This window comes from Conger conger, chromosome 5 (assembly GCF_963514075.1).
Source record: "Conger conger chromosome 5, fConCon1.1, whole genome shotgun sequence".
NCBI lineage: Eukaryota > Metazoa > Chordata > Actinopteri > Anguilliformes > Congridae > Conger > Conger conger.
Genome location: NC_083764.1, coordinates 12,368,620 through 12,395,331, shown reverse-complemented (window position 1 = coordinate 12,395,331; position 26,712 = coordinate 12,368,620). Strand labels below are relative to the sequence as shown.

Sequence of the window (26,712 nt, the reverse complement as noted above, 5' to 3'; positions counted from 1 at the left end):
TGAGACCAGTGTAATAACAAATAGTAATGTTGTCAAACAAACAGACAAAAAAAACAATCCTATGATTTTATATTAGCAATGTGAGAACAAAATAAAGTTTTAAATGTATTTTCCTTTTGCATGTTAAAAGAAGCACCTAACTTATCATGTCTAAAGTCACAATTCGATGCTAGCTTCAAAGTACGTCTGCAATTAAAGCAAAAGAGCACTGCGAAGCTAAAGGAATTAGCATGCATGACAACAAGATAATTGATATTCTTCCTTTAATAAACTCCGCTGGACCTGACCTGGGCGAACGCTTGATTGTCCCCCTCGCTGAAGGGCACGCATGGTGACAACTGGCTCCAGGACTCAGACTCCCACTCCATATTAGGACAGGAGGGCCTGTGTGTTTTTAGTATAATGTGATTGACAGCGCCGTTCTAGCTCCAATTAGCACCACACAATTTATGAGCTCCTGCTTTCAGATTATGCGTTAACTTCACAAATATTCCTGCCGGGGAAACGGTCGGCTATCGGGTGTCCATTTTCCATGTTCCGTCTCCAGGGCTGGCAGCGCCGCGGCTGAAACTAAGCCCCCGTTGCACACAAGGTGGCAGAAAGTCAACCTCGCTACCAGGGAGAACGGAGGCAGTGTTGCAACTTGTGGAGAACGCAAGTCAGTGGGCGGCCTTTCACTCGCACAGGCTATGCGACAAGATATATTGCTAACAAATGGCCTCTTCGTCGTTTTGAACAGCCACGAGCATATGTCTTCAGCCTGGTCGATATGAGGATGAATCAACCCTGTTTTTTATGCTTTAACAGCCTATAAAGCATTGTATTTTGTATTTAATATGCCTCTTGATGTCGTAGGGCCATTTTCACAGACACAGATTAAACTTAGTCCCTGGCAAAATGTCATTTTGAATGGAGATTCTCCATACAAAACTCTTGTTTAGTCCAGGACTAAGATTAGTCTGTTCTCTTGTATCAGTAGGGCTTTCCCAACATGGGTAAATTAAATATAGCTACTCTCAGTGATTGTCCAAATGCCCGTAGGTTACCTCACACAACCATGAAGTAGCAGCCTGCAAATAAAACGTTAATATGCAATATAATTGCAGCACAGCTCATCATTATCTTCTATATTTAATGGTGAGGTAAGCACACAAGTGCAAAGCCTGGCTCTGTTTATGCTTTCTCTCCCACTGAGGCCGTGAAGGGGTCTTTAGATGGCACGGGGTACATGATCGCATGGCATCCGTCGGGCCCCTGAGAAAGGAAGGATTTAAAATAGTTTCTATGTGTTAAAATGGTTTGTGTCACCAAGGAGTAATTGGGACAAGAAGGCAATTTAGGTTTCCTTGTACGTATCAAATGTGGGTTTCAAATACAGGACATTACATCAGCAGAAAGCAATAAAGCACAAACACTTTCTGTAATGCTAATTAACTACTCATTTACTGAATATGCTTCAGTCAATGAGTGTATTAAACTCAGCAAATATACAGGAGGTCTACACTAAAGAATAACCACAAAATTAATATGTTGTTCCTTATCTTGGTTCAAAAGGTACAGTATCAGAAGAAAGGGTTCCACAGAGAAACTCTATCCAGTTCTTCAAGGGCTTTTTGTTGGGCCAAATGCTTAAATCTGGGAGTTTTTACTTGTTTCACACCTACCATAGAGGGTTCCATAATTAACTAAAAATGGTTCACCTATCGAGACAAGCCAAGAATACTATTATGAGATGCATATTTCATCCAAATGAGCAAATTTTAAAGCTGGAAAATCACAATTTACTTCAGAAATGTCTTTCATTCACAAAATTCAGCATGTGTTCACCCAAAGAAATATGTGGGCAGGCAGATATACTGTATAAACCCAATTATAACTTCTTCTTTTTTTCACTAGCCTTCAAACCCAGTATAAGCAGTGGCCTTAACCCCTGAAGATATTTATGTTATATGGAAATACTGGCATTCATTGATGTTTCATCTAAACCAAAAGGAACACCTCAGACTTTGTTCCTGTGTGATTCTAGTTCCTAGAATGCAATGGTAAGGTAACCATTCCCCTTAAAACATCGCACATATAGTAATAAAGGATACAAAGACAAAGTGCACGCAATAAAACACATACCAGCTTAGCTGATGTACATACTGGACTATGTGGATAAAATGGACTGTGTGAATTTGAGCTCTTCAATTCAATTCAAAATATTTAACTGTTTTCAACAACTTGAATTTAAAGTGTGATTTGTTACAATCCACAAACAAGATTCCAATACATCTGTGGCTTTGGGTGAAGCTATTTTTGTCTGAAAGAGGTAATGAAAATCATACCAGCTTTTCTATGTCCAGGTACTGACCATAGTACAGGTAAGGAACAGCATGTTAAATTGCTGCGCTAACAATTTTATTACAACATTTAGAATATTTAACTAGTAGCTTATCTTAACTAGTAGCTTAAGATATTAACGACAGTGCTCATTTATGTTTTTATAAGATAAGCTCACTGTACAGGTGGTTTGTAAAGTGAGTTTTTGTGGGAGTTGTAGAACTGTCAGTATAAGTACTGCTCTGACTCTCTTCATGAATAGACGCCATTGTTTCCTTCTCTTTCTAAAATGTGAAGGAAGCATTTCTTCCAACCACAACGTCTCTTGTCCTTCATCAAGTTTGTCAGGACTTGACATTAATCTACAGCTGTCCAGTATTAAACTATGGAGCACGAGGGGGGGGGGGGGGGGTCAGCTAACTGAGACAGAGAACACATGGTGGTTTGGTCACAGTTTTTTTCATTTTTTTTTTTCATGTTTCCCTTACTAAACAACTTTTACTGATACGCTGTTATTCTAATGTGCACATTATGGAGTCAGCAATATAACCTTGACAACATACACAAATGAAGAGCAATGTCCTTGATCTTTGATCACAACATAATTATATATGATAATAATTATATTAATATGAATAATAATAATAATAATAATAATAATAATAATAATAATATAAGACACACAATGCTCCAATGACACACTACATGTTAATTGTGTGTTCCAGTCTGTACTACGAAAGGGATGCATAAAATGAAGCACTGAAATAGTAACAAATTGAAAATCAGAGATATTGAGAGTATTTCACAAAGAAATAATACTGGCAAAATAAATATGAACATGGAAGTGTTGTACAAGAAATAAATGCAGTCACTCAAAAGCTTTCTTTCTTAAAAAAATGTTTTTTTCTGTTGGTTAAATATTGAGGCAATCTCTGTTCAACACATTTGTTTGCCCATTAAACAGACACATGCAATGTCTAATCCTGGTCTTAATTTCAAGTCAGTAATTGAAAAATCTCATCTGAGTATAAGAATATTAGTAATTTTCTATCATGAGAAACAAAACAATTCCATGGCTCAGCTGTTGAATGTCGGGTTTGCTTCTATGAAGAAATGATCAAGTCTTGGTTGAACCGCGTTCTAAACTTTAATAACACTGTCCCATTCTTTTATATCCACAGGCAGATAGGCAAACAGTACATAACATTTACAACAGGACTGTATCCAAAACAAAAATAATACTTTATTTGGCAATATATTAATATGTTGACATTCAAAAAAACTTAGTTAACTGCATGACTTTCCACAGACTGCACTGACAATGGCTGAGAAAAACCTACGGTACAGATCTTTACGATCTTTAAACCTATGGTATGGATCTGCACAGTTACAATGATCTCCTCTTTCAGTGTCTTGTGAAAGACCAGCAGGGGGGGGGGTGGATCACACACAGACGGACACACACAAACACACACACGCACACACAGCGAGGGAGCTAGACGGGGATTGCGGGTCCACAGTTAGTCCCCCCCCCCCCCCCCCCGGGTGCACAGAGCAGTTGTTCTTCGTAGGTGGGGGTCCAGATTTGACAAAATGCTCCTTGTACGAAGTTCAGAGCACTTGTTTGGTCAGACTCAGTGCGGTAACACCATGACTGCATGACTGTTCAGTTGGAGAACAGTTGTCACTGACAGCTGCAAGGGAGCAATATAGAGTCAAGAGGCTTCAAATAGCCTGTGCTCACTTCAGTCACGATAGAAAAGACTCATCTCTCCAGATAATCAATTATCAGTTCCTTTAAAAAAAAAGAAAGAAAAAGAAAACCCTGCAGCTCTGAAAATAACAACAAAGATTGAAGTCTAAATTCAAAACTTCAGTTACTGACCGTAGTCTCCCTGCAGGTTGCAACATCATTTTCACACAAAAATAGTCTTTTTTTTAAACATGTGTGTTGTAGAGAGCGGGGCCAAGGCAAGCTTTTCTTTTCTCATATCAGGTCTTTCTCTGGAAAGGCTGAAAGCCCAAGAGTCAGCAACGCCACCACGAGTCGCTGAAAAGCTGTTCTTTTGAGTCCCATTGCCGCTTCCCCTTGCTCTCTCTTTCTTTCTCTCTTTCTTTCTCCCTCTCTCTCTTTCTCTGGCTCTGTCCTGGTTGGAGAGACTCTTTTATCCATCCCGCTAGTGGAGGGTGCCCAGAGAATCGGAATTTCAGCTCAGGAGGGTCCCACCACAAAGAGTGTAGCGTCGAGCTGTAAGCGAGATTAGAATCTGTTACAGAAAGGGTCTGTCAATGTCTACCAGGCAGAGAAACACAGAGGCCTGCCAAGGGCGGGAAGAAGCTGCAGATTTCTAAAACCAGTACAAGTCCTTGCTCTTATCCTGGGCCTGCAATCCTGGGGGAGAAAGAGAGACAGGAAGAGAGAGAGAGAAATAAAGTGTGAGAGAGAGAGAGAGAGAGCGAGGGAGAGAAAGGGAGGGAGGAAAAGAGCAAGAAATAAAGATTAGGAGGAGGAAATCATACAGCTTGCTTCTAGAAGTAGGAAGGCACATAGCAGAAGAATGTGACGGCGTAAGCCAGGGATAGAAAAACAGAGTGAAGAAATCTAACTGCAGCCACACTGACATTACCTTTCACATGATACCATGATTGACATGATAACCATGGGTAATGTTCATTAAAGGGCATTCACTAGTTCGACTACTACTAATAATTATAATAATAACAGCAGAACAACACTTAAGTGTTAATTGGAATTATTGACACAAGAAGCTAAAACTAAAAAAACTAGAGCTTGCTAAAATGTATTTCTCAGAGCTTCGGACCAACACTGCAGTCGAGTGGTAGTATTTTAAGTATTCTGTGTTGTCTACAATTGTGGTAGAAACATGACATGGCTGGTGGTAAAATGTATGTAGTAAAATTAGTATTTATTTGTAAAGGATCTGGAATTTGAGAAGGTATAACAAAGTGTTAAGACAAGAGTAAAGAAAGCAAAATAAAAGCCAGGAAGTCGATGGATCCCAGCAATGTCCATTAAAGGTCATTGTAAACATTCAGACGTGAGCTTTAACACTGGAAATGTAAACACGGGGTGAACAAAACGTTAGGAAGCAACATAACACAGAACAACACGGAAAGGACATGGACCTGGAACGACGAACAAAATCTCGTACAATCTCGAAGGCAAGCGCCGGCAAGTTTACAAGAGTAAGGATAGGGGCGCGACGCAACGCAGGACGGAATCCGTTATACCTGCATCCACGTTCAGGCTGAGGCCCTGGCCCATGTCGGAGGCCGCCCCCGTGAAGGCCCCCGTCCAAGCCGAGCTGGCGGGCTCGGCCTTGCCGATGTCGCACTGCGGGGCGCCGGGCGTGGGCACGGCGCCGGGCGTGAGGCGGTGCGGCCGGACCGAGGGCACCAGGAGCGAGCCGTAGCGGGGGTCGAAGTGCGTGCCGTACACCTCGTGCACGCCCGGCCGCGGGTAGGCTGAGCCCTGCGCCCCGATGGCGCCGCCCAGCGAGTAGGGGTGGTGGTGGTGGTGGTGGGCGGGGTGCCAGGGCTCGGGCGGGGGCTGGTGGAGGTGGCTGTGCAGGGAGGCGCTGGAGTAGGGGTCCGTGCCGAAGGGAAGCTCCGTGTGCGGGGCCCCCAGGGCGCTGCTCAGGCTGCTGCTCAGAGAGGCTGTGACGGACGGCTGGTACGCGCTGTTCCAGAAGGAGGGCGGGAAGCTCCTCTGACTCATGGGGAATGATCCGTCTGTGGACACAGGCATGGTACTGTACGTGAACACAGGCACAGCGACGCGCCGTCCGTAAACACAGGCACAGAGACGCGCCGTCCGTAAACACAGGCACAGGGACGCGCCGTTCGTAAAACACAGGCACAGAGATGCGCCGTCCGTAAAACACAGGCACAGAGACGCACCATCCGTAAACACAGGCACAGGGACACGCCGTCCGTAAACACAGACACAGGGACACAACGTCTGTGATGATACCATCCGTAAACACGGGCAATGTGACACACCGTCCTTCACGGTACTGTCCTTAAACACAGGCACAGTGACACGCTGTCGGTAAACACAGGCACAGCGACACGTCGTCCATCATGGTACTGTCCATAAACACAAGCACAGAGACACATCGTCCATCATGGTACTGTCCATAAACACAGGCACAGAGACACGCCGTCCATAAACACAGGCAGAGCCACATACCATCCATCATGGTACCATCCATAAACACAAGCACAGCGACATGCCATCAGGATACCATCCTTAAACGCAGGCACAGCGACACACCATCCATCACGATACCGTCCGTACAAACACAGGCACAGAGACACAATGTCCTTCACAATACCGTCCATAAACGCAGGCACAGAGACACACCGTTTGTCACGATACCATCTGTAAACACAGGCACAGAGACACACCGTCCATCATGATACCATCTGTAAACACAGGCACAGCCACACACTGTCTGTCAGGATACTGTCCATAAACACAGGCACAGTGATACGGCGTCACAATACCGCCCGTAAACACAGGCACAGTGTCACACCTTCTGTCACGGTACTGTCCGCAAACACAGGCACAGCCACACACCGTCCGTCAGGATACTGTCCATAAACACAGGCACAGCAACATACTGTCCATCATGATACTGTTCGCAAACATAGGTATAGTGACACACCATCCATCATGATACCATCTGTAAACACAGGCACAGAGACACACTGTCCGTCACGATACTGTCAGAAAACACAGGCACAGTGACACACCGTCCGTTACAGTATCGTCCATAAACACAGGCACAGCCACACACTGACCATCAGAATACCGTCCGTAAACACAGGCACAGCCACACACCGACCATCAGAATACGTCCGTAAACACAGGTGGACCGAATGCGAGGTAAGACAGCGGTGCACATATCAACTTTGGACTTTATTGCTCGGAGAAAAAACACCCAAAGGTGTATTTTCTATAACTAAGCACTGACCCATTTTTAAAAGCATTTTTTGCTTCATTTCTATTTAAGTGCCATTGATGCTAGGAGGTGAGTGAACTGACATACAGCGCTCTGAGCCTTTGAACCTGACAGTATCCTGTCAATGAAAAGATATTGTAAGCACTTTATTTTCATTCCTTACACAGCACTTTCCATTCATTTCAGTAATCACATCATGTTTTGGAAGAATTATATACAAAACCAGGATGAATCGCAGTTATATTGAGCCTGGGCCTTACTTACAAGTGAGATTTTATACCCAAACAGTGGCTCATCAGCAGGAATCATTACATTACAGAAATGCATAGATTACATATTTACATATACTACCCTCCTAGTCCTGAAAACTGTATAGGTAAAGCTGGGTAAGGAGCCAGTTTCACAGACATAGATTAACTTAGTATTGTATGGAGAATCTACACCCAAAATTTAATTTAGTCAATGACTAGGCTTAATCTTTGCCTGGCCTAAATTGTTGTTTGTTCAGTTAACATTATGTCTATTGATTATAAACAGGTCTTTGTGCTTTCTGTTTATATTCCTTTGACTCACGGTGTGTCTGCTACTTGATTGCAATGTAACACAACATAATGAAAACTCCTTTCATTTTCCAAACTTCAATGACAACGATTACTTAGAGCTGAAAAGGATTTAATTCCAGCGGAATATTAATTCCATTGTGATGTAGCATTCTTTCTGGCTTTAAAAAATAATTTAGTATTTCCTGAGGGCATTTTGACATTACATTATTGCCATTTGGCAGATGCTCTTTTCCAGAGCGATGAACAACAAAGTGCAAAGTGCATACCCATCACCAGGGAAGGACCTAGCAGGAGAAGATTCACACACTTCTTCAGAAACATTAAATCAGTAAATATTGCAGAACTAAAAGCATGTTGAACTGTGTTTGTGAAGAAAATTGTTTTATAATTTTAATTATTAATTATTAGTCTGTTCGTCACAGTGTTTCCAAGAGTTGGTGTGGGACTGTTAAAACTGTTACCTGCATCTATTTTCTACATCCATACATTTTTACTTGTACTGAAAGCAAAGCTATTTATTCAACACACACTGTATATTGCTGATAACTGTCCGCTGAATTAATGTAATGACAGTGGTCTCCATTATAGTTAATTAGCACCTAATTACCTTAATAAAATGGAAGAGTATATTGTATTTGTGTTTGCGGCAAAGATTAATTAAAAAACACTTACACTTACAGAAACACCCTTTAAGTTGCCTTTCTTCCCAAATAATGATCCCTGACTTGTTCCCAAATAACTCATAGAAGATTAAGTGGCATCAGACCCAGATTGTTATTTAATTAACAGCTCAAATAACTAACCTAATTAAACGAATGGATCGCCAGCACACAAGACATGCCGCCAGGGCAAGAACTGAGAGTCACGGAAAACAAGCAAACAAACAAACAAAAACGCATAGTACTGTCTATGTACGGAGGCTGCCTCTTAACATCTACATTAGAAACCATCGTCCATAGAGCACATTTTAAAACAAACACAAATGAACATATTCTCACACCAGTCTAATTTCAGTCCCACATTAATCTATATTTCTTTATTAAATTCATGCGGATTCATAAAATGTTGACATTACAACCTTTAAATGAAAAAATGAAAAAATTAACACCATTACTTATAAGAACAAACTCCTCAAATACTAGGCTATATCTGACATTTTGGTTTCAATTCCCCAAGATTTGTTAAAACATTCTATATAAAAATAATTTGGTATAGTAAGAAAATATTCCAGAATTGCGTTGTAAAATAAAATATGTTTTATCTAAGAAAAGCAGGTTTGGGTGGCATGTTGTTAACTCTGTGGCCGACTTTCAAACGTAAGAAATATTATGTAAACAGAAGTTGACAGATTGCTCCACACAGATAGACAATAAACTTCCAACTCTGACAGTCTGGAAGTATCAAACCTATTTCGCATGGCCCGCATGAACGCCTAGGAATTTGGTGAGGCATCGTGGCATTCTCACCTCTCCAAGAAGTACCTCGTGCAGACTTGTTACTGGAGGAACTGGGGACGTAGCTGCTGGGCTGGCTGAGTGCACGGCTAAAATGTTCATCCACCACCGAGCTGATGTCTCCCTGGAAGTAGGTGAAGAGTACGCAGCGAGAGTTGATGTACTCCGCTTCGGGGGGGAGATCCTTCTCGCGCGCGCAGTCCTCTTCCTTGATCGTTGGCCCGGAGTGGCTTGAAAACGAACTGCTTCCGCTGATGCTCTCTTGCGCTTCTTGCATTTTCGAGTAAAACGCTAGTTTCTGAAACAAAACACAGCAACTGACATTAGCGCAAACTATCCCGTATGTATCTACAAACTACCGAATGATGTGTGTATCACGATGAGTCAAATATTGTTTTAAAATTCAAGTGAGTAGGCCTACGCTTTGAATTAAGCGCTGCACTTGTTTTGACTGAGAAGCCTACACTCTATTTAAGTTAAACTTTTTTAACCTTTCATTATCTCTGATCTAAGTTGTTATATAATTGCATTCCTACATGGATTTCCTCATAGCAGAGGGCTATATTTTGCACAGAGACTGACTATTAAGCTTCTGTTTGCATTGCTTCTGTTTGCATCTAAATTAATTTAGAGCACTCCACTTAACGATGTCAAAACGTTTATGTAACCCTTATTTCCCTTGCAAGCATAATATGCATTTACGGAACTAATTGTTTACTTCCGAATTTTGGAGGAATAATAATTTTATGGCAGGTCAATTTTAATCTGCAATGTTTTTCTATTCATTACAGTCAATGAAATGTCTGAGACGGTTTTGCTATGAGTGCAGGAATGGCATACCTCATTTTAGGGAGATTTTCGCACTATTTGAAATATGAAAACCTCCCCTCTGTTCAAACGAGGACTCACATTTGTATATTGACTGTGAGAGGTTTAAAGAAAGTGGCAAAACCTTGAAGGGAGATTTTACATCATGAGTCTATGCCTTTGGAAGACAGGCACTTCAAAAAACATAGCGACAAAAAACATTGAAACAGTAACTTAATTTATTTTAAACCAGATCCTTTGCATTGTTCATTAACCTAAGCGTAATGCTTATTGATTACATCTCCACTGGCAGGATCCAAAGAGTTGTTGTAGGAAGAAAAACAGCATGAATATTATTGCCATGTTATTTGTGTAGATAGGCTACTGTTTGAAAATTATTTCATTGTTAATGTACATTTTATATAGCATACATTAAGTGAGAAATAACAGTATTCCAATAGGCATATCAATATAATAAGATACACTAAAACCATAAACGATATATTTAAATAGATTAAGTAATTAAACCCGAGGGGAAGTTAGATCCCGCCTCTAACATCAGAATTACCCAAATTTATAAAAGACCTCGTGATCAATAGTTCGTAAAACTAAATCAAGGACATGAAGTATAAAAAATAATTATAGTAATAATAATAATAATTTAAAATAATTATTATTATACATTCACAAAATTTCAGTGGAATCATAGCAATGACATACCTGATGATGATAGGGACTATACGCTGCTGCAAAATACGGTTGTGGTGGACCATAAACTTGATACATAACATCCAAGCAGCTCATGGCTGAAAAGAACAGAATCTCACGGGTTGTTTAACGAGAGGAGGTGATGCTTCATTGGAGATCACAGGTTTGTAATTCCCTGAAAACAGGAAAATAAAATTGTCAAAGCTTCAAGGAGCAGTCTCCGTCTCAACCGCGCAAGCGTGTCTTGCTTTTAGTCTTGAAACATTGTCAGTGGTAGAGCAGGCGCGCAACAGGCTCAAGTGGACACATGGAACAACCGGGCGGACTGACGTTGCTTTCCACGAGATTTAAGTCGACCAATCTGAGTCAAAGCTTCACCACTTCCATAACACCGAGTCGCCTAATAACTCGGGGCTGTTTTCTTTGCACACACTTTTTCGAAATGCTGCCGATGTGCGAAATTACATGTTCACATGCAGTTACCAAGCATTATTGAATGTCCAAAATTTAGTAGGCTATTGGCCACATTTAGCCTATGCCATTTACAAGCGAGCACTGTATCATATCACTTGTAAATCGCCTAGTTTTGAGATTTAGAAAAACACACCGGGTTATTAATTGTTCAATACAATGGTAATTTCTGCCCTTAAAAATATAATTATTTTAATTATGTGTAGGCTACTTAATTTATTATATTACACACTTCAAATATTGAAGCTACTCAATTTTCAGTTCTTAGGTCTCAATAATCAGGTCTTATGTACTTAAACCATTCCAGCTGCTTGGCGTGGAAAATACACATACACAGGATTCAGCTAAGAAAATAATTTGTAGAAGTGGTGCTTGCGCATAGGCCTACCCTGGTGCGTAAAATACGTGGCGAAATAACAATAAAGCCTGGAATGGCTAATATTTTGTGTACAAATCTGAAACAGATTTGAACCGAATCAAATCATCCTTACCAAGTTTCCCTATTTAATGCTCAATTCTTGCTGAAGTAACGCAACCAAATGTTAAGTTGGCGCATAATACACTTACATCGAATAACACAAGTGCATAGTAAATATTGAATTGTGAATACGTACGAATAAATATTGAACATTGAATTGTGCGCGATCATTCTCCACTTGAAGTGTGTTCCTTTAGTTACTGACTGGAAACAATGTGACTACCATTCGAAATCTGTTAATTATATTCATAAGAAATATATAACTAGCCTACGTAACGACGGTGCCAATTATATAGAAAACAAAATGGTCACGTTTTTGAAACCACATATTCCAGGCGCCCGTCACCGCCTAAGGTAGGCTAACACAACTGTTGATGGAAACACATGTTGTGTAAACGTTCGGTGATTGAATGTTGAGGGGTCAGTGACAATTGTCTGTTAAAGGCTCAACTATCCGAATTCACAAACGCAGTTTTTTCGCGAAGGAAATTAAAATGCATGTCAGGATTGTTATGGTGTAGAAAGTATCATTTTTTAGGAAAATAATATAAGCAAGTTCATTTAATTTAAAAAGGAGTTAATACAATCACATTTTACGTTAAAAAATAATTAAATAAACACATTAATTCAATTTAATATAGGTAGTGCCCAAATAAATAGAGTAACCTGTATTTCCCATGATGAACATAGTAAAGTCTCTTGTGATTTAAACATGCGACTAAATAAATAAATGTAATAAATACCCGAGAAGAATGTTTAAATGCAATTTCGAAGTCGAGGTGTCAAGATACCCAGGTCAACTCCAAGTTCTTCAAATTCCAAGGTCAAAGGTCAGAAAGTTTTATCACAATCTGAACCAGCAGGACAGAACACACTAAGCTCTCATTTACACGATTACAACAAAGATACATATGCTAAAGTTGGTAGGCTAATTATTGTAAAAAAAAATCTGTAATCGTTTCGGATTTTGAAGACTGATGGAATTAACAAGCAGCCGTTAACTTGGGTAACAGCAAGCGTCCAGAATGGCAGTGGGGATCTCATGATATTATTCGGAATTTTGCAAGCATGTTTGGTATTCCTACACTCAATAAACGCTGGCATAGATTCAGTACAGGTTCTGTGGCGCTGTCCACAGTGCTGGAGGAAAGCATTAAAAACATTTTTTTTACACAACACAATAGTCATTTCAGTGGAGACAATGGATTTGTTACTGAATCTTTTGCGAATGCAAATAATATGAACAGTTGCACAATTTGGACACAACAATTCATAGTTTCCTTTTGTTTGCATTCAGAATGAAATGGGATACCCCATACTTAGTTGTGATGATGTAAAATCTTACATTAAAATATACATAAAAAACTATTCTAGGTATGCAACAGTAAAAGCAATTCCATGGTTCAATATGGGAATGAGTTTTGCACCTAATTAACCTTCTTGACTGCGGTATAGAGCACACCCAATACCGCCCCAGCCAGGGTTGTGTACACCCCCCACCCCCTCCACCCCTCCTTCCTCCAGCTCTGAGGCACCAGGAGAGGGGGATTTGACCCTGCATATTCCCACATATTCCCTTTTTAACGCACAATTAACAGCACTGAATTTTGAGCTGAAAACTGACTCCCGCTCACAGTGGGAAAGTTTGGTTAGGGTTGTGGAATGTGGACAGTATATGCCCAGTTTGTCCTCCTGTCTCGTGTACATACCAATGACATCGCCACAGGCCTACACACTGCTGCTCTACCACAGCTATCAAACCCAGTAATCATATACCAGCCTGATCTATCTCTGCAACTCACAATTTTCTTCATTTTCAACAGTTTATATTTGACCATTTTCTATTTTTTTATTATATAAAGCTGGAAGCATCAGCATAGGCCAGCCATCATCAAATCTGGACCTCAAATCCAAATCTGGCCCTGCTTTTCTTTTCTCCTGGGTTAGCTGAATTAGTCTTCACACCTGACTCCCAGGTAAATGGAGGATGGAAAACCAGCAGTCCTTGGACCTTGAGGGCCGTGATTTAATGGTCCGTGGCCTAGGCTATAGTAACAGTCAGCTTCGGTACATGGTACAGTGCCTACAACCTACAGCAGAGATCAGCCTTTTAACCAAAACATTTGAAACTGGCTATCTTGCAGTTAGCAGTTCTTACTAATGCCTCAATAAGGTTCACAATAGTGTACTGCACATAGGCATTCATAAAATTTTGCCTCATCCTCAATATGAAAATTTTTCTCCATCCGCCCTGCTCAGGATTTTGTCTGCTTCATGAAAATCATTAGATCAACTCCTACATACATGTTATGTTTAAAAGTGGATGTCTGCTATGTTGTGTTCCACACCAGTGGGAAAAGAAACATAAGGCTTGGCACCAACAGTGTAAACATAAGAACCATTGCAGTAATATTGAAAAGCCAGAATACACCCAAGTATATATCTAAGTTATTGCCTGGGAGTATTATGTCAAACTGTCTCTTTCCTCGACATGTGCACACAGATGTCAATTAAGATGTTGAGGAATGAAACAGGACTGGTTCTTCATAACAGATTTCACAAAAATGGAAACAAAACCGTTTGACAGGCAGAACCTCCACCCCCCCACCCCCCCATCGTACATTGTCCTTGTTAAAAGTCCAGCACTACAGCCACACCTGTTAGGAGATAACATTACTGCTGGCAATAACTCTCCATTTCTGATCTGACAGCTCAGAAACAATGGGGTGTTTTCTTAGACAGCGCGACGTGACGGGTTTCTATTTCTACATAAACAGCTTTAAGACGAGGAAACCTCGGGAGTGTTAACACCCGGCTAATGGGAGCTAACTCCGCGAGACAGCGGCGTATTCAACACATCTAATGGAAAGGAAAAAAGCTCTTGAAAGAGGGGGCACCTCGCAGGATAGCTCCTATTCTCCCTGTTTTCAACACGGCCCGCTTCCCCGAGACTAAACTCTGAAAGAAGAGGGGGTCTGGGGGCTTTGTGTGGGCCCGGTGACTGAGAGGACCCTTGGCCCCGTCTTTCCATTTAAAGGTAATCTGCTCAGGTCCTCCCAAGGCTATTTAGAGTGAGCAGAAAGAAGATAAAAGGAGGGAAGAAGAAGAGCATTGTCAGGACAAGTTTGGAGTGAGGCCGGAATGCAAACATGTACTTTGGCAAAAAGGAGGATACATAAAAAGGAAACAAAATCAGCGATTGATGACAGTCAAATCTTACCTCTTTTTTTTAAGTGAAATATAGTTTTCTGCTTCTCACAATCAATGCACTCGTCTGGCTGAGTTGCTGGCCGAGTCGAATGTTCATTATTTTCCACTTGAAAACTTTATTGTGCTAAAGAGTTCTAATGTAAGTCTTGTTCTAGAAATATTGAAGGATATAACTGCTAATCTGATCTGCAGATCTGATCTGTTGATGTTATATGTCTGTCTCTATGTGCTGTGCCTGTTTTTATGTAACGCCGCCAACAATGATTTTCTACCGAAAACCAATTTCCCCACGGGGACAATAAAGTACCTACTACTAAGTGAAGATATGGAGTGCCCATTTTGTAACAAAAATTCCTAAACGCATTTATAGATATATATCTAGATTTATAGAACATATGTTGTATTTTTCTGACATGTCTGTTCACCTTGACAATCATTTTGAAATGTATGCAAAAGGACAATCGTCTGATCGTCTGGCAATAAAAAACAGCTTTTTATATGTGCTTAATCCTCCCATTCATTATCTGTACATCACACACTGTACAATTTACTGTATCACCTTTAAAAAGAATTAAAACTATTTGGTTAGCACTGAATCAAACACCACAATGCCTTCGTTCTGAGTGCTTGCACAGTACAGAAGGAATGCCAGGAGGATCATGGGATATTGATGGTGTGACATGGGTGTGAACTCGTGCACTCCGTGTGACCACAGCAACTGTTTTGGATGTGGGGGTTCCAGGGCGAAACGCGAAACAGAGAGTGTCTGTTTCAGGGGGGATATTGTGACACCTGTCCCAGCCACACAGAGCCTGGGGTATAAGGAAACCATTATACGCAGCACAGAAGCAGGGAGAGGTTCTCCAGGGAGCGAGCAGAAGTCTGGGGGAGAAGCACAGCTTGTGCAAGACGGGAACTGGGAATGTGGGGTGTACGTTTAGGACACTGCACTCTCAAAACATGTGTTAAAAACAACTCATAATGACTGTGTCGTTTTTTAACACACCTCCATGTCTAGTTAAGGACAATACTATTTCTGTGTTACTTTCAACACAGTCTGTGTCAAAAAGTCCCTTAGTAATGCATACATTGTATATTTGTAACATTTTGGATATTAACACGTCCTTTTTTGAGAGAGTGGCTGTGGGACCGCAGGATTGTGCATTTAAAATCATAAACTGGTGCTACCACTGAACTATTGCACTCTTCTACACTATTCCCAGAACCCAGAGGGAATGCTCAAGAAGGGAACACATTTAATATAGTTCAGTTCCTTAATTATGCAAGAAATTTATTTGGTTAATAATTCCCATGCAACCTACTTGGGTGCTAAGGCATTTGCACAGAAGATGGAACACTGTACACATCACTGTACACAACGTATGGCTAATTATCAATGGCCATTCAGCCAGTGCCTGCTGAATCTCATAGCAACACAGGTATAATATGCAGAGAATAAGAGCTGCAAATTAATCTGTGGAATAAATATAAATACTAATTGTATATTCTGTATGTGTGTATGTGTGTGTGTGTGCATGCATGCCTGTGTGTGTGTGTGTGTGTGTGTGTGTGTAAAGGCATTTTAAGCACAACAAAGGTTTCACAAATTTCACAAAAGGTTTCACAATATATAACACAAGATATTATTTTCTAATTAGTTATAATATGCTAATATCCTGGAACTGAACCGCCAGCTGAGCAAAATTGAAACAGAATCTTGGTCACCAGCTGTGGTGTCTTGTCCTCCACCTTTCCAGTATATTGTCAACATGTTCACACAGGTACTCCACAAGGATGTGGACAGACATACATCATAACTACTGTCCAATTACTTTCTGATTATAAAAAGGAGTGTAGTTCTATCGAGGGATCACTCGATATTGATGCTAATACCCTCAAATCCAAGGTAATAGTCCCAATATTCATTGTTTCATTTCAAATCCAATGTGCTTGAGTACAAAGCCAAAAGAACAGAAATTGTAATTACATCATTGCAAATTGGTGTCTGCAGGAATGGACTCTGCTGTTCTGACGTCTACAGGAAGGTCATTCCACCACGGTGGAACAGACAGCAGTCGTGAGCAGGAAGTGCAGGTGTGACGAGGGGGAGGCCCGAGGGGGCGGCCAGGCATCCAGAGGTAGCGGAACGAAGAGGTCTGGCAGTGTAGCCCTGTAACTTGCAGCTTTTCAGGGTTGCGTACTTACAGACTGTGGCCCTTTGCATATGCATCCCAAAGTATTGGCTAGTGGTTTTAAACGCACAATGTATTTTGTCAGGAGGAATTCTTTGCTCTTCAAGTTTTTGTATGTCTTGGCTCTCAGAAAGCTTAAAAAATTCTTGCCTAGCACATTGGCACTTGCTCTGCATTATTTTTATATTTACCCAGGCTCAAGCTGTATTTTACTTGAAAAAGCTGCCATGCAGAACCTGCTGTAGGACTGCCTAATGAGTGCAGCAAATTACAATAAGTGAAGAAGTGATATTTAAAACACATCGGAGCTAAAGCTGTCGTCTCTGGTGCAGTGATGTACTGCCTGGTTTGGAAGTGAGCCCTGACTATATCAATCCAGTGGTCCTCACTCCTGGTCCTAGAGCTGCTGGCTTTTGTTGTTACTCAGCACTTAATTGATCAATGAATGCGGTTGATTAAACAGTTAACTCACCTAACCTGCTGTCTTGGGTCTGAATTAGTTGCTGATATTAAGGTGATAACAAGAACCAGCACACCCTGTCCAGGACTGAGGACACCAGCACACCCTGTGGATCTCCAGGACCAGGAGTGAGGACCCCAGCACACCCTGTGGATCTCCAGGACCAGGAGTGAAGACCCCAGCACACCCCGCAGCTCTCCAGGACCAGAAGTGAGGACCCCAGCACACCCTGCAGCTCTCCAGGTCTGGGAGTGAGGACCCCAGCACACCCTGCAGCTCTCCAGGTCCGGGAGTGAGGACCCCAGCACACCCTGTGGCTCTCCAGGACCAGGAGTGAGGACCCCAGCACACCCTGCGGCTCTCCAGGACCAGGAGTGAGGACCCCAGCACACCCTGCGGCTCTCCAGGACCAGGAGTGAGGACCCCAGCACAACCTGCGGCTCTCCAGGTCCAGTGCTGTAGTCAGACATCCCACAGGTTAACCATTGCAATGGTTACTGTAGATGAAGCTTTATGACACAGAAAGTAGCCATAGCTTCCAACTGAAGAAACAAATTATTGCTAATAATTTGTAGTGGAGAGAAAACCCTTTTTGACAGAGGCATTTTCAATGTAAATGAGGGGAACAGTTAAAGAAATGGTGTGCTGGGATTAAATGAATTACTCCCCTAGGCTCTTGATACTCGTAGGCATACATGTGTGCTATGGAAGTATTAAACAATATTTTCATGCTTATGGGGATAATAAACGAGAAAAGAGAGGTGAAACGCAGATTCGCAGCACCAAGAGACTTTTTGACCTCTGTAGCCAGCTTACGTTCTCCCGAGAGAATACTCAATATTTGGCAGGGGCCAGATGCCTGGACGATGTGGACTGCTTAATGAGACATTGCCCCATTGTTAGGCGGCTTCCCCTGCCCCCATCTGACTCTGACAGGGTTCTGCTGAGAAACCGTGCGGAGCAGGGCTCGGCTCCGCCAGGCGAAGCACCTGTCGCTGCTTTAAGCCTGCGAGGAGGCCGGGAAGGAAATGGGGAAATCTAAACGCGCCAAAAAGGCTGTGTGTAAATGAAGGCCGGGGCATCCGCTGTCAGGCCAGTGGCCTGCCTCCACCCTAACCAAACTCTTCCTGGTCCACCTTTGCGTGCACTCAGGAAAAAAGGGTGCTCTGGCTTGTCTCCATCGGGGAGGAAATAACCATTTTTCCTGACAAAGAACCCTTGAACTAAACAGGGTTCTTCTACGGAATCACAGGGTTCCTTTTGGAACCATCTTTTCTGAGTGTGAAGTAAATACAGCCACTTTGTACCTGGGAGTTATGTCATCTGCAAGGACAACACCTGACCACATGTTCAATAAAGAAATTAGTAAACAAATGCATTCAAAGTTTATTCTTTAATGTCTTTGCAACGGCACAGATAGAAAATTTGTAATAAAATTCATTAATTAGTAAGTACAGTAATATAAAAGGAGGCTTTTTGGCATTTACCCTCAAACTGTTGTTAAACCCTGGGTGTGTCGAAGTGTCCCTTAGTAAGACACCTACTTTCTCCTGACAAAATGGTTGGTGCACATGGCACATGGCAGCTAATCGCTGTTGGTGTGTGAGTGTGTGAATGAGAAGTATCAATTGTCCAGTGCATTGGATAAAGGCACTATATAAATGCAGATGATTTACCATTGTTTGTCCTTTCAATTTATCCTTTATTACTTTAATTTATAGATTCAATTATTACTGAGGGTATTATGACTCACTGGCTACAGGTTCTCTTCTTCATCATGGTAACTTGCCATTACTTCACCGGGAGAATCATTCATATAAATGTAAATCTTAATTCAAGAAATCATGTAAAAGATCACAATTTAATTGAAAAGAAAGTTCTCTTTCAATGTCTTTTCTGGGGACTTGCTATTGATTGGTAGACTTATGGTGCACATGGAATTATTTTGTTCATAAAATATAAGTTTAATAAAAAAAGAAGACTTCCCTTTTAAAAAATAATAAAGGAACATGTCCTTGTCATACCTCCCATATTGATTCATGTTTAATGTCAGAATTTCCTGTTCTAGTATGCTTGTCTATATTGTATGAGATGGACCCAGATAATAACACACAGCCATAAATACAATTTTAATTTGCAGTCTGCTTTCAAAGTGTCATTCCTAACTTACAAAAATGTTTATACTGACTGAGCAATTCAAACTGACTTTTGAAATGACTTTCAATTCTGCACGATAAAGACTGGCACTAAAAACTATTCCATACAAGGCCAACTATTTAAATTACAATTTGAATAACAGTTATGAACTGTGGAGCTATGTTACCATCTCTTTGGGAACTGAAAAGGCGTATATTCTTATGGGGAAACCTTGAATCGCCTGGGACTGTATTGGTACAGTAAACCAATGTGGTTTTGTAAGTCTGGTATGGTAATTTGGATGTATCAGGAAGGCAGCTTAAAAAAATTATCCATTTAGAAAATATTTTGGTCATATAGGGGATATCTTGAGGAAAGGCGAAAGTAAAAATTCAGGGATATTGTACCAAAGTCATTTATGCCAGGTTTTTTTGTCTGAGTATATTGGAATTTAATTCACTTTATTAACAGAATCTGCTATGATACACCAGTTTTAATTAAGTGCAAATTGAGTTTTTGAGTGAGTTATACATAACAGTCTGGACCAGTGCCAAAGCCAAATTAATTAATTATGGCAGAAACAAGTTTAAGGATTAAAATGTTTTTGTCTTGGATGCAGTGAAAGTAGTTCTCTTTTCACATTAATTTATTTTTATTGAATGTCCCTCGTAGTGTAAGTTTTAGGATAGGGGAACACTGTATATGGTTCTTGAGATTTGGGCCTGAGACTCAGGTCCTCTATAGGGGACAACAGTGAATTGCAAGGCTTTAGGAATGTATACAGTATATCTGGACTGACTCAATGTTACAATCTAGGGGAAAAAAATAAAAGGAACTCAAATGTGAAATTCCATTTATGAAAAGAAATACTGTCAATATACCAAGCTCTTTTTCAATCCAAACACCACAGTGTCAAACAATTTCCAGTCCTCTTTCAAATGAATAGATCTTCATATGCTGCTACATAATCCTGGAAACAGTTGTTTTTTATTTTCTCGCTGAAGCATATTCCTTCTGAATAAATTTGATGTCATTCAGACAGAATGTGCCTGAATGACATCAAATGTATTCAAATAAATATACAGAGAAGGGTTACGATTCAGAAATGATCATATTTGTTACTTAATGTTACTTAATGTGGATGACTACATTTGATGGATGTCTTCTAAGTTATCTTCAGTGTCTCCAACTATGAAGTGTTCTGAAAATAATGAAAATAATGTGGTTCATTAATGCTATAGCCTGATTTTACACCAGGCTTGGCATATTCTCCAGAGAGTAAAGAAAGGAGAGGAGACTGAATTTACCATAGAGGCAAGTATATTTCACCCAGAAGTACTTTCTGTGTTTCTACCCGCTTCATTTGAATACGTTTTTCTGACTATCTGATCTCTTCATGGCTCTAAGTATTTCAGCAGTCATTAGTGATTATTAGATGTATGTAGATGTAATTCAGAATGTGTTCTGAGTGCTGACCTGCTGCCCATAGCCATTCCTCCACATTCCTTCACGTTTATTAAATAATCAACCTTTTTCTTTCAGCCCAGACTACACCCACATCCAATACAGTTTGATCATAAACTGTACCCTGGCAAAAAAAAATCCAGCTATGACCAGCTTGAAATTGCCAGCTACCAGCTGTTTCAAAACATAGCTTGAGCTGGTCACCCAGCTGCCAGCTGTTTCAAAACCTTTTTTTCAGCAGGGTATATACAGTATCACTTTTCCTTCTTGTAATTATTTGTAGTATTATTATTGCCACAAATGCAAACTCCATACAATACTAAGTAATGTAGTGCTGTGTCTCTTGGTTGGCTATTCCATAAGGAATAGCACAGCAGGGTAGGTTTTGTGTGTGAGCTGGTTTTGTGTCACGTCCTGCTGGAAATGAAACCCGGGAGCGTGGCTTGGCGGGCCGCAGGATTCCTCAGACGCGTTGACCCTGCGCTGAGAGTGTCTGCAGGCCTCCGGGGCTGCCCCTTCGCATGTTTGGCACTCGGTAATGAAATAGCGCAGCGAGGTACGTAAGGTACGCAGTGAGCACGTCTTCCCACGGCATGCCAGGCTGGAAGGGGTTTGGCAAACGCTCAAAACCCGGATGGTAAATCGACAGCATTTACGTATATAGAACTCTTATCCAAAGCGCTTTACAATTGATGTCTCTCATTCACCCATTCACACACCAATGGCGATAGGCTCCCTACGCAAGGTACTAATAAGCTTGCCGGAGCAATTGGGGGTTAGGGGACACTTCGACGCACCCACGGGGGGAACGAACCGGCCGATGACTGCTCTTACCTCCTGAGCTGTCACCCCCTAACTCACCGTCGGCAATATAGGCACTCACATTTTATGGTTGAGGAGCAGCTCCAGGTGCCCGGGGGGTTGAAGGAGGCAGTGGGTGGGTGGCCCGGGGTGTTTGGAGAAGGCCCCTGGAGGAGCCGGCCGGGCGTAGGGGGGAAAAACATGGCGGTGGATATTCGCACCGCATTTTGCGCAGGGGGTAAAGAAATTCCACCCGGCTCGAATGTGTTTTGGCTGGCAGCCCCCAGCTCTGTCTCAAGCCCCGCCACTGTCACTCTGCCCCCCTATTTCTGGCAGGGGGACTCGGATCCCCGGGCGGTGGGGCGAGCCCATTAGCGGATAAAATTAGGGCGGCCTCGCTCGTAACAACGCGCGCTTCACTTCCAACAAAGGCCAGCCGCGCTGGGGATGGAGAAGCGGAGGGGCTCGGTGTCATGGTCATGTGCCATCCATCAGTAAAGGGTCCTGTGATTCAGGAGACAGCTGGGAGAGGGAGAGGGAGGAGGGACAGGGGGGTGTGAGCGTGTGTGTGTGTGTGTGTGTGTGAGTGTGTGAGCGTGTGTCTGTTTGCGTGAGCATGTGTGTGTGAGCATGTGTGTGTGTGTGAGTGAGTGTGTGTGTGAGCGTGTGTGTGAGTGTATGAGCGTGTGTCTGTGTGTGTGAGTGTGAGTGTGTGTGTGAGTGTATGTGTGTGTGAGCGTGTGTGTGAGTGTGTGTGTGTGTGTGTGCGTGTGAGTGTGTGAGTGTGTTTGAGCATGTGTTTGAGCATGTGTGTGAGTGTGTGAGTGTCTGTGTGAGTGAGTATGTGTGTGTGAGCATGTGTGTGTGTGTGAGTGTGTGTGTATGAATGCGTGTGTATGTGTGTGTAACTGTGTGTATGAGCGTGTGTGTGAGCGTGTATGTGTATGTGTGAGTGAACGAGTGTATGTGTGTGTGTGTGTGTGTGTGTGTGTATGAGTGTGTGTGTGTGTGTGTGTGTGTGTGTTGTAGATCCTCACCAGCAAGGTTAGTCTTTTTTTACAGTAAAAAAGATGCCTATTCATCAGACGCCCAGGAGCCTTGGTATTCTGAGTTGGTATGGAAGTGTATAAGGCTCTTTATCTCTCCAACAATGGGATTCGTCCTTAACTCCGAGGGACAATTTTAAGGTGGACATTGCCCTTTTATTTATATTCTGCTGAAACGCTTTTAATTTACTTTTGCTAACCCCAAATCCACAAGGTTGCCCAATGTTTCTCAAGGGTGTTTCTAAAGGACAAATGCTTAGAAGGTTCATGGTTACTAACAAGTAACAAGTGGATACTTACCATATGGTGTGCCAATGAAGTGGTTAGAATGTATAGGGCCATGCAAAATTAAATGTGATTTTGACTTTGGTAACACTTTAAAGATTATGGTAGCACTTTAGCAGGTTATGGAGAAATCTAACATTTGGCATGCTCACGCAATCATGTTACAAGCACTTCTTTGCTAACTTGCCACCGTCAGTGAACTACCAGCTTTTTACAGTTTGGAATTATGTAAACTCCTGCTCCATTTTCTTTTGTGAGACTCCTGATAAGTGTCTGAAGAAAAGGCGTCTGCATTTTAAGCCGCATGCAGCAAAGGTTCAACAACAATATAAACATGCTGTTAAAGAAATGATTTGATTGTACCGTCAGGCCTTGCGGACCGAATAGGTGCTGCTGTCCTTGGACTCTGAATCGGCCATTGTGGCCTTCATCACAACAACTCTTTTATCCCGGACCATTAGGAGAGAAAGAACGGAGAATGAAGAGCGCCTCGCATGCTGTCAGACTACACAGATGGCTAGCGACTATTCAGTCGTAACTTTTAAAATCACTGGACGCATTTAGAGGGTCATTGACTTGACGTGGGCTTGGTACATCAAAATGACACACATTTTTTTCTGCACGTTTTTCTTTTTTCCTCAGGAACCTTGAAATGTATGTACCGACAATTGCGAAGTAAGCTACGTTACAAATATTTTCCAAGGAGAACTTGGCTCAGCGACCTTTAACCTCTATTAAATGCCATTGTAAGACAATTACTCACCAGTTCGCAGACAGAAGCCATTGTACACGAGGGCCTGGTAACATAAACAAGATGGATGGGATTTCAGACATTACAGGCCACTCATATTACATACAGTAGCGATTATATGAGGTAGGTACAAGTGTGAAATACAATGTGCATGACTCTAAGGATTACTTATGATATAAATGAATTATAAATATTGTAATATTAATATAATATCACATTTGTTCGGAGATACACACATTTTATATCTCACACTATCATTGGAAAGGAGCCTTGCAGAGGGGCCATTCTGCACATGCCTGGAATACGCATTCAGTTCAATCGGAAAACCACAGGAACGCTGCGGGTAGGAATGGCCGTCTCATGGCTATTGGCCCACCTACCCATGTGACTTATTTATAGGGGTCCAAGGTGAAGCGATGTGGCGAATCGACTGCTGTCCGCGGCCCCTGTTTTCGCATGACTTAGTCGCCGACACGGGCGTCTGAGCGTGAATGTGCATTCGGCCCTCTACCGCCCCTCCCGTGGCCACGTCTCACCTTACACACCATGTGACCTCTTCAGGCTGAAAAGGTAAGCTGAGGGCTCACTGAAAAACCGTTCGCCCCCCGCCAGGACCCGCCTGTGTGCGAAACGGACAACCAGCGAGCTGCAGAGCGCTCTGTTTCTTTTTAAGCTCAGCTGTCCCCCCACCAAAAAAATGCTGGGTCCTCCAGCATTTGGCGAAGGGTGAGGGGTGGTGGGGGGGGTGGAGGTGGGAGGGGCAACAGTGACAGGACAGCAGAAGAAAACGGAAAAATATGAAGGGCAGCTGCTGACAGCAGAAGCAGATAAAGGAAAAAGGAGTGTAAGAGAGGTGGCCGTGAGGGTCCCTCCCTGGCGGTGACAGAGCCAGCTGTCTGGTCTTTTTGGCCCTTCTCTGTCTGCCATTAATTCTCCCCACAGGCCCCCCAGTGACAGCCCCCCTCATAGTGACCATACTTGGAAACAAGGTGCGCGAGAGACGCAGAGGGAAAGGAATACGCCGCCCAAACTCCCACACGCACGGCAACCGAAGTATTAAAACGTTCGCTATAAAAACGTGTGCGAGGCAAAGTCATTTTATCTGTCTATATTTCATTTACATTTGGAGTCAGAATTTTACGTGAGCGCACAAAAAAAGTTCTTGAGATTTAAAGCTTCTAGCCCAGTATGTGCCCCATTATTCCATAATGTTATTCATCATGTTTTTTTTCAGCAGCTTTGGGAATATATAAAAGATCATTTATGCATAAAATACAGTCCTTATAATGCATGGTAGATTTTCAGACTGTTTTCAACATTTAAAGTGAACATAGCAGTGTGCTTTGTCACCAGATATGCAAACAGGAGTATTCTTCACTGTGTTTAAAGTTGGGGTGCTCTATCTTGGGAAAATTTGCCACTGACGGTTTATTTCCAGAAAATGGAGAAGAGATTTGTTCACAGCAAACAGCTCAGGTCTTTCCTAAGATTATATTGGAATCCTTATTTTTAATTCAATTCTTCTCAGTGTACAAACCTTTCTGGTAACAGATCTGATACAGATCATTACCTACACAGATTGTCAGAGATATTGAGTAGGCCTAGTTTACATTTGAAAAAAAACTTTCCTTGCATAAAATAGAAATTTAACTTACGATTTTAACTCCATTAAAAAATGCCGCCGATGTTGGTTTATTAACAATAACATAAATATTCAGAAAATAAATCTCTGATCTCTGATCTTCAGATCCCAGAAGCAAGTCTCCAAAGACCCAGACACCTGCATACCTATGAGAGTAATTCTCATTTAGAGAACTGAGCTGTGGCTTCTGTTATAATGATAATTTCAATATTGTAGCTGGTTGCAGACATACTATAACACTGTTCAGTACACACAGAGATTTAAAATCTATTCAGTCTCCATTAAGCCATGTCTTTTTGTTCTGATGAATAATCATCACACACTTTCCATTGACTCATTGGGCTTTTTAACTGCTGCTCTGCAATGTAAATTAGATATGTTAATGAATAGCTTCTTTCATCACATTAAGTGCAAACCAGCTATTCCATCTATGTCTACCTAGGCCTCTGTTTACGATGAGAGTGTGCCAAGCATTCAGACTAAATGAAAATATACCCTCCGCCAGCCATCCCTGGCATCTCCCATAACAAGCTGCAGAAACTCTCTGAAGCATTGCTGCTATGTTGTGGGGAATCTTGAGAATCTTAAGCTTAAACCACCATCCCTTCAAGCCTTCGGCGGGACGGGGGGTTTGGGAGGGGGCATGTAACAGGTCCAGAGGAGCTCTGACTTTTTCTGGATCGACCTCTATATGCTCTCGTTTTTCTTGCGCTCGTTTTTCTCGTTTTTCTTACCGTTCGTCTTGTGTGGTCTTCCCCCGGCAACAGCATTTTCGCCGTTTTTTATATTCCAGTTAAAATTTTCCACACGAATATTTGCGGTTTCAGACTTCACACCTCGTCTATGAAAGCATGTACAAGTGAATTTCAATAAGTTAAAAAAAGGAAAGGGGTTGGTGGGGGGGTTGGGGCAGAGGGAAGGGTTTTACTTTTGA

General features: G+C 41.9%; 1 protein-coding gene across 7 annotated transcripts; it reads right to left on the bottom strand.

The window, feature by feature from the left end:
* Positions 1–3,545: 3,545 nt before the first annotated feature.
* Positions 3,546–26,648, bottom strand: vgll2a (vestigial-like family member 2a). Of its 7 annotated transcripts, none has more exons than XM_061241037.1 (10): positions 26,513–26,648; positions 24,149–24,182; positions 23,749–23,826; positions 22,137–22,576; positions 17,666–18,109; positions 16,989–17,244; positions 10,855–11,017; positions 9,340–9,625; positions 5,575–6,075; positions 3,546–4,714 (listed from the first exon to the last, which is right to left on the bottom strand). In XM_061241037.1, the coding sequence occupies exons 7-10, from the start codon at positions 10,936–10,938 to the stop codon at positions 4,671–4,673; spliced, it is 915 nt and encodes a 304-aa protein (XP_061097021.1). In that variant the 5' UTR covers positions 10,939–11,017; positions 16,989–17,244; positions 17,666–18,109; positions 22,137–22,576; positions 23,749–23,826; positions 24,149–24,182; positions 26,513–26,648; the 3' UTR covers positions 3,546–4,670. The 7 variants fall into 7 exon arrangements, with proteins under 7 accessions (XP_061097021.1, XP_061097020.1, XP_061097018.1 ...); XM_061241036.1 differs by adding an exon at positions 24,673–24,755 and having other exon boundaries at positions 16,989–18,109; positions 26,513–26,603; XM_061241034.1 differs by having other exon boundaries at positions 16,989–18,109.
* Positions 26,649–26,712: the final 64 nt, after the last annotated feature.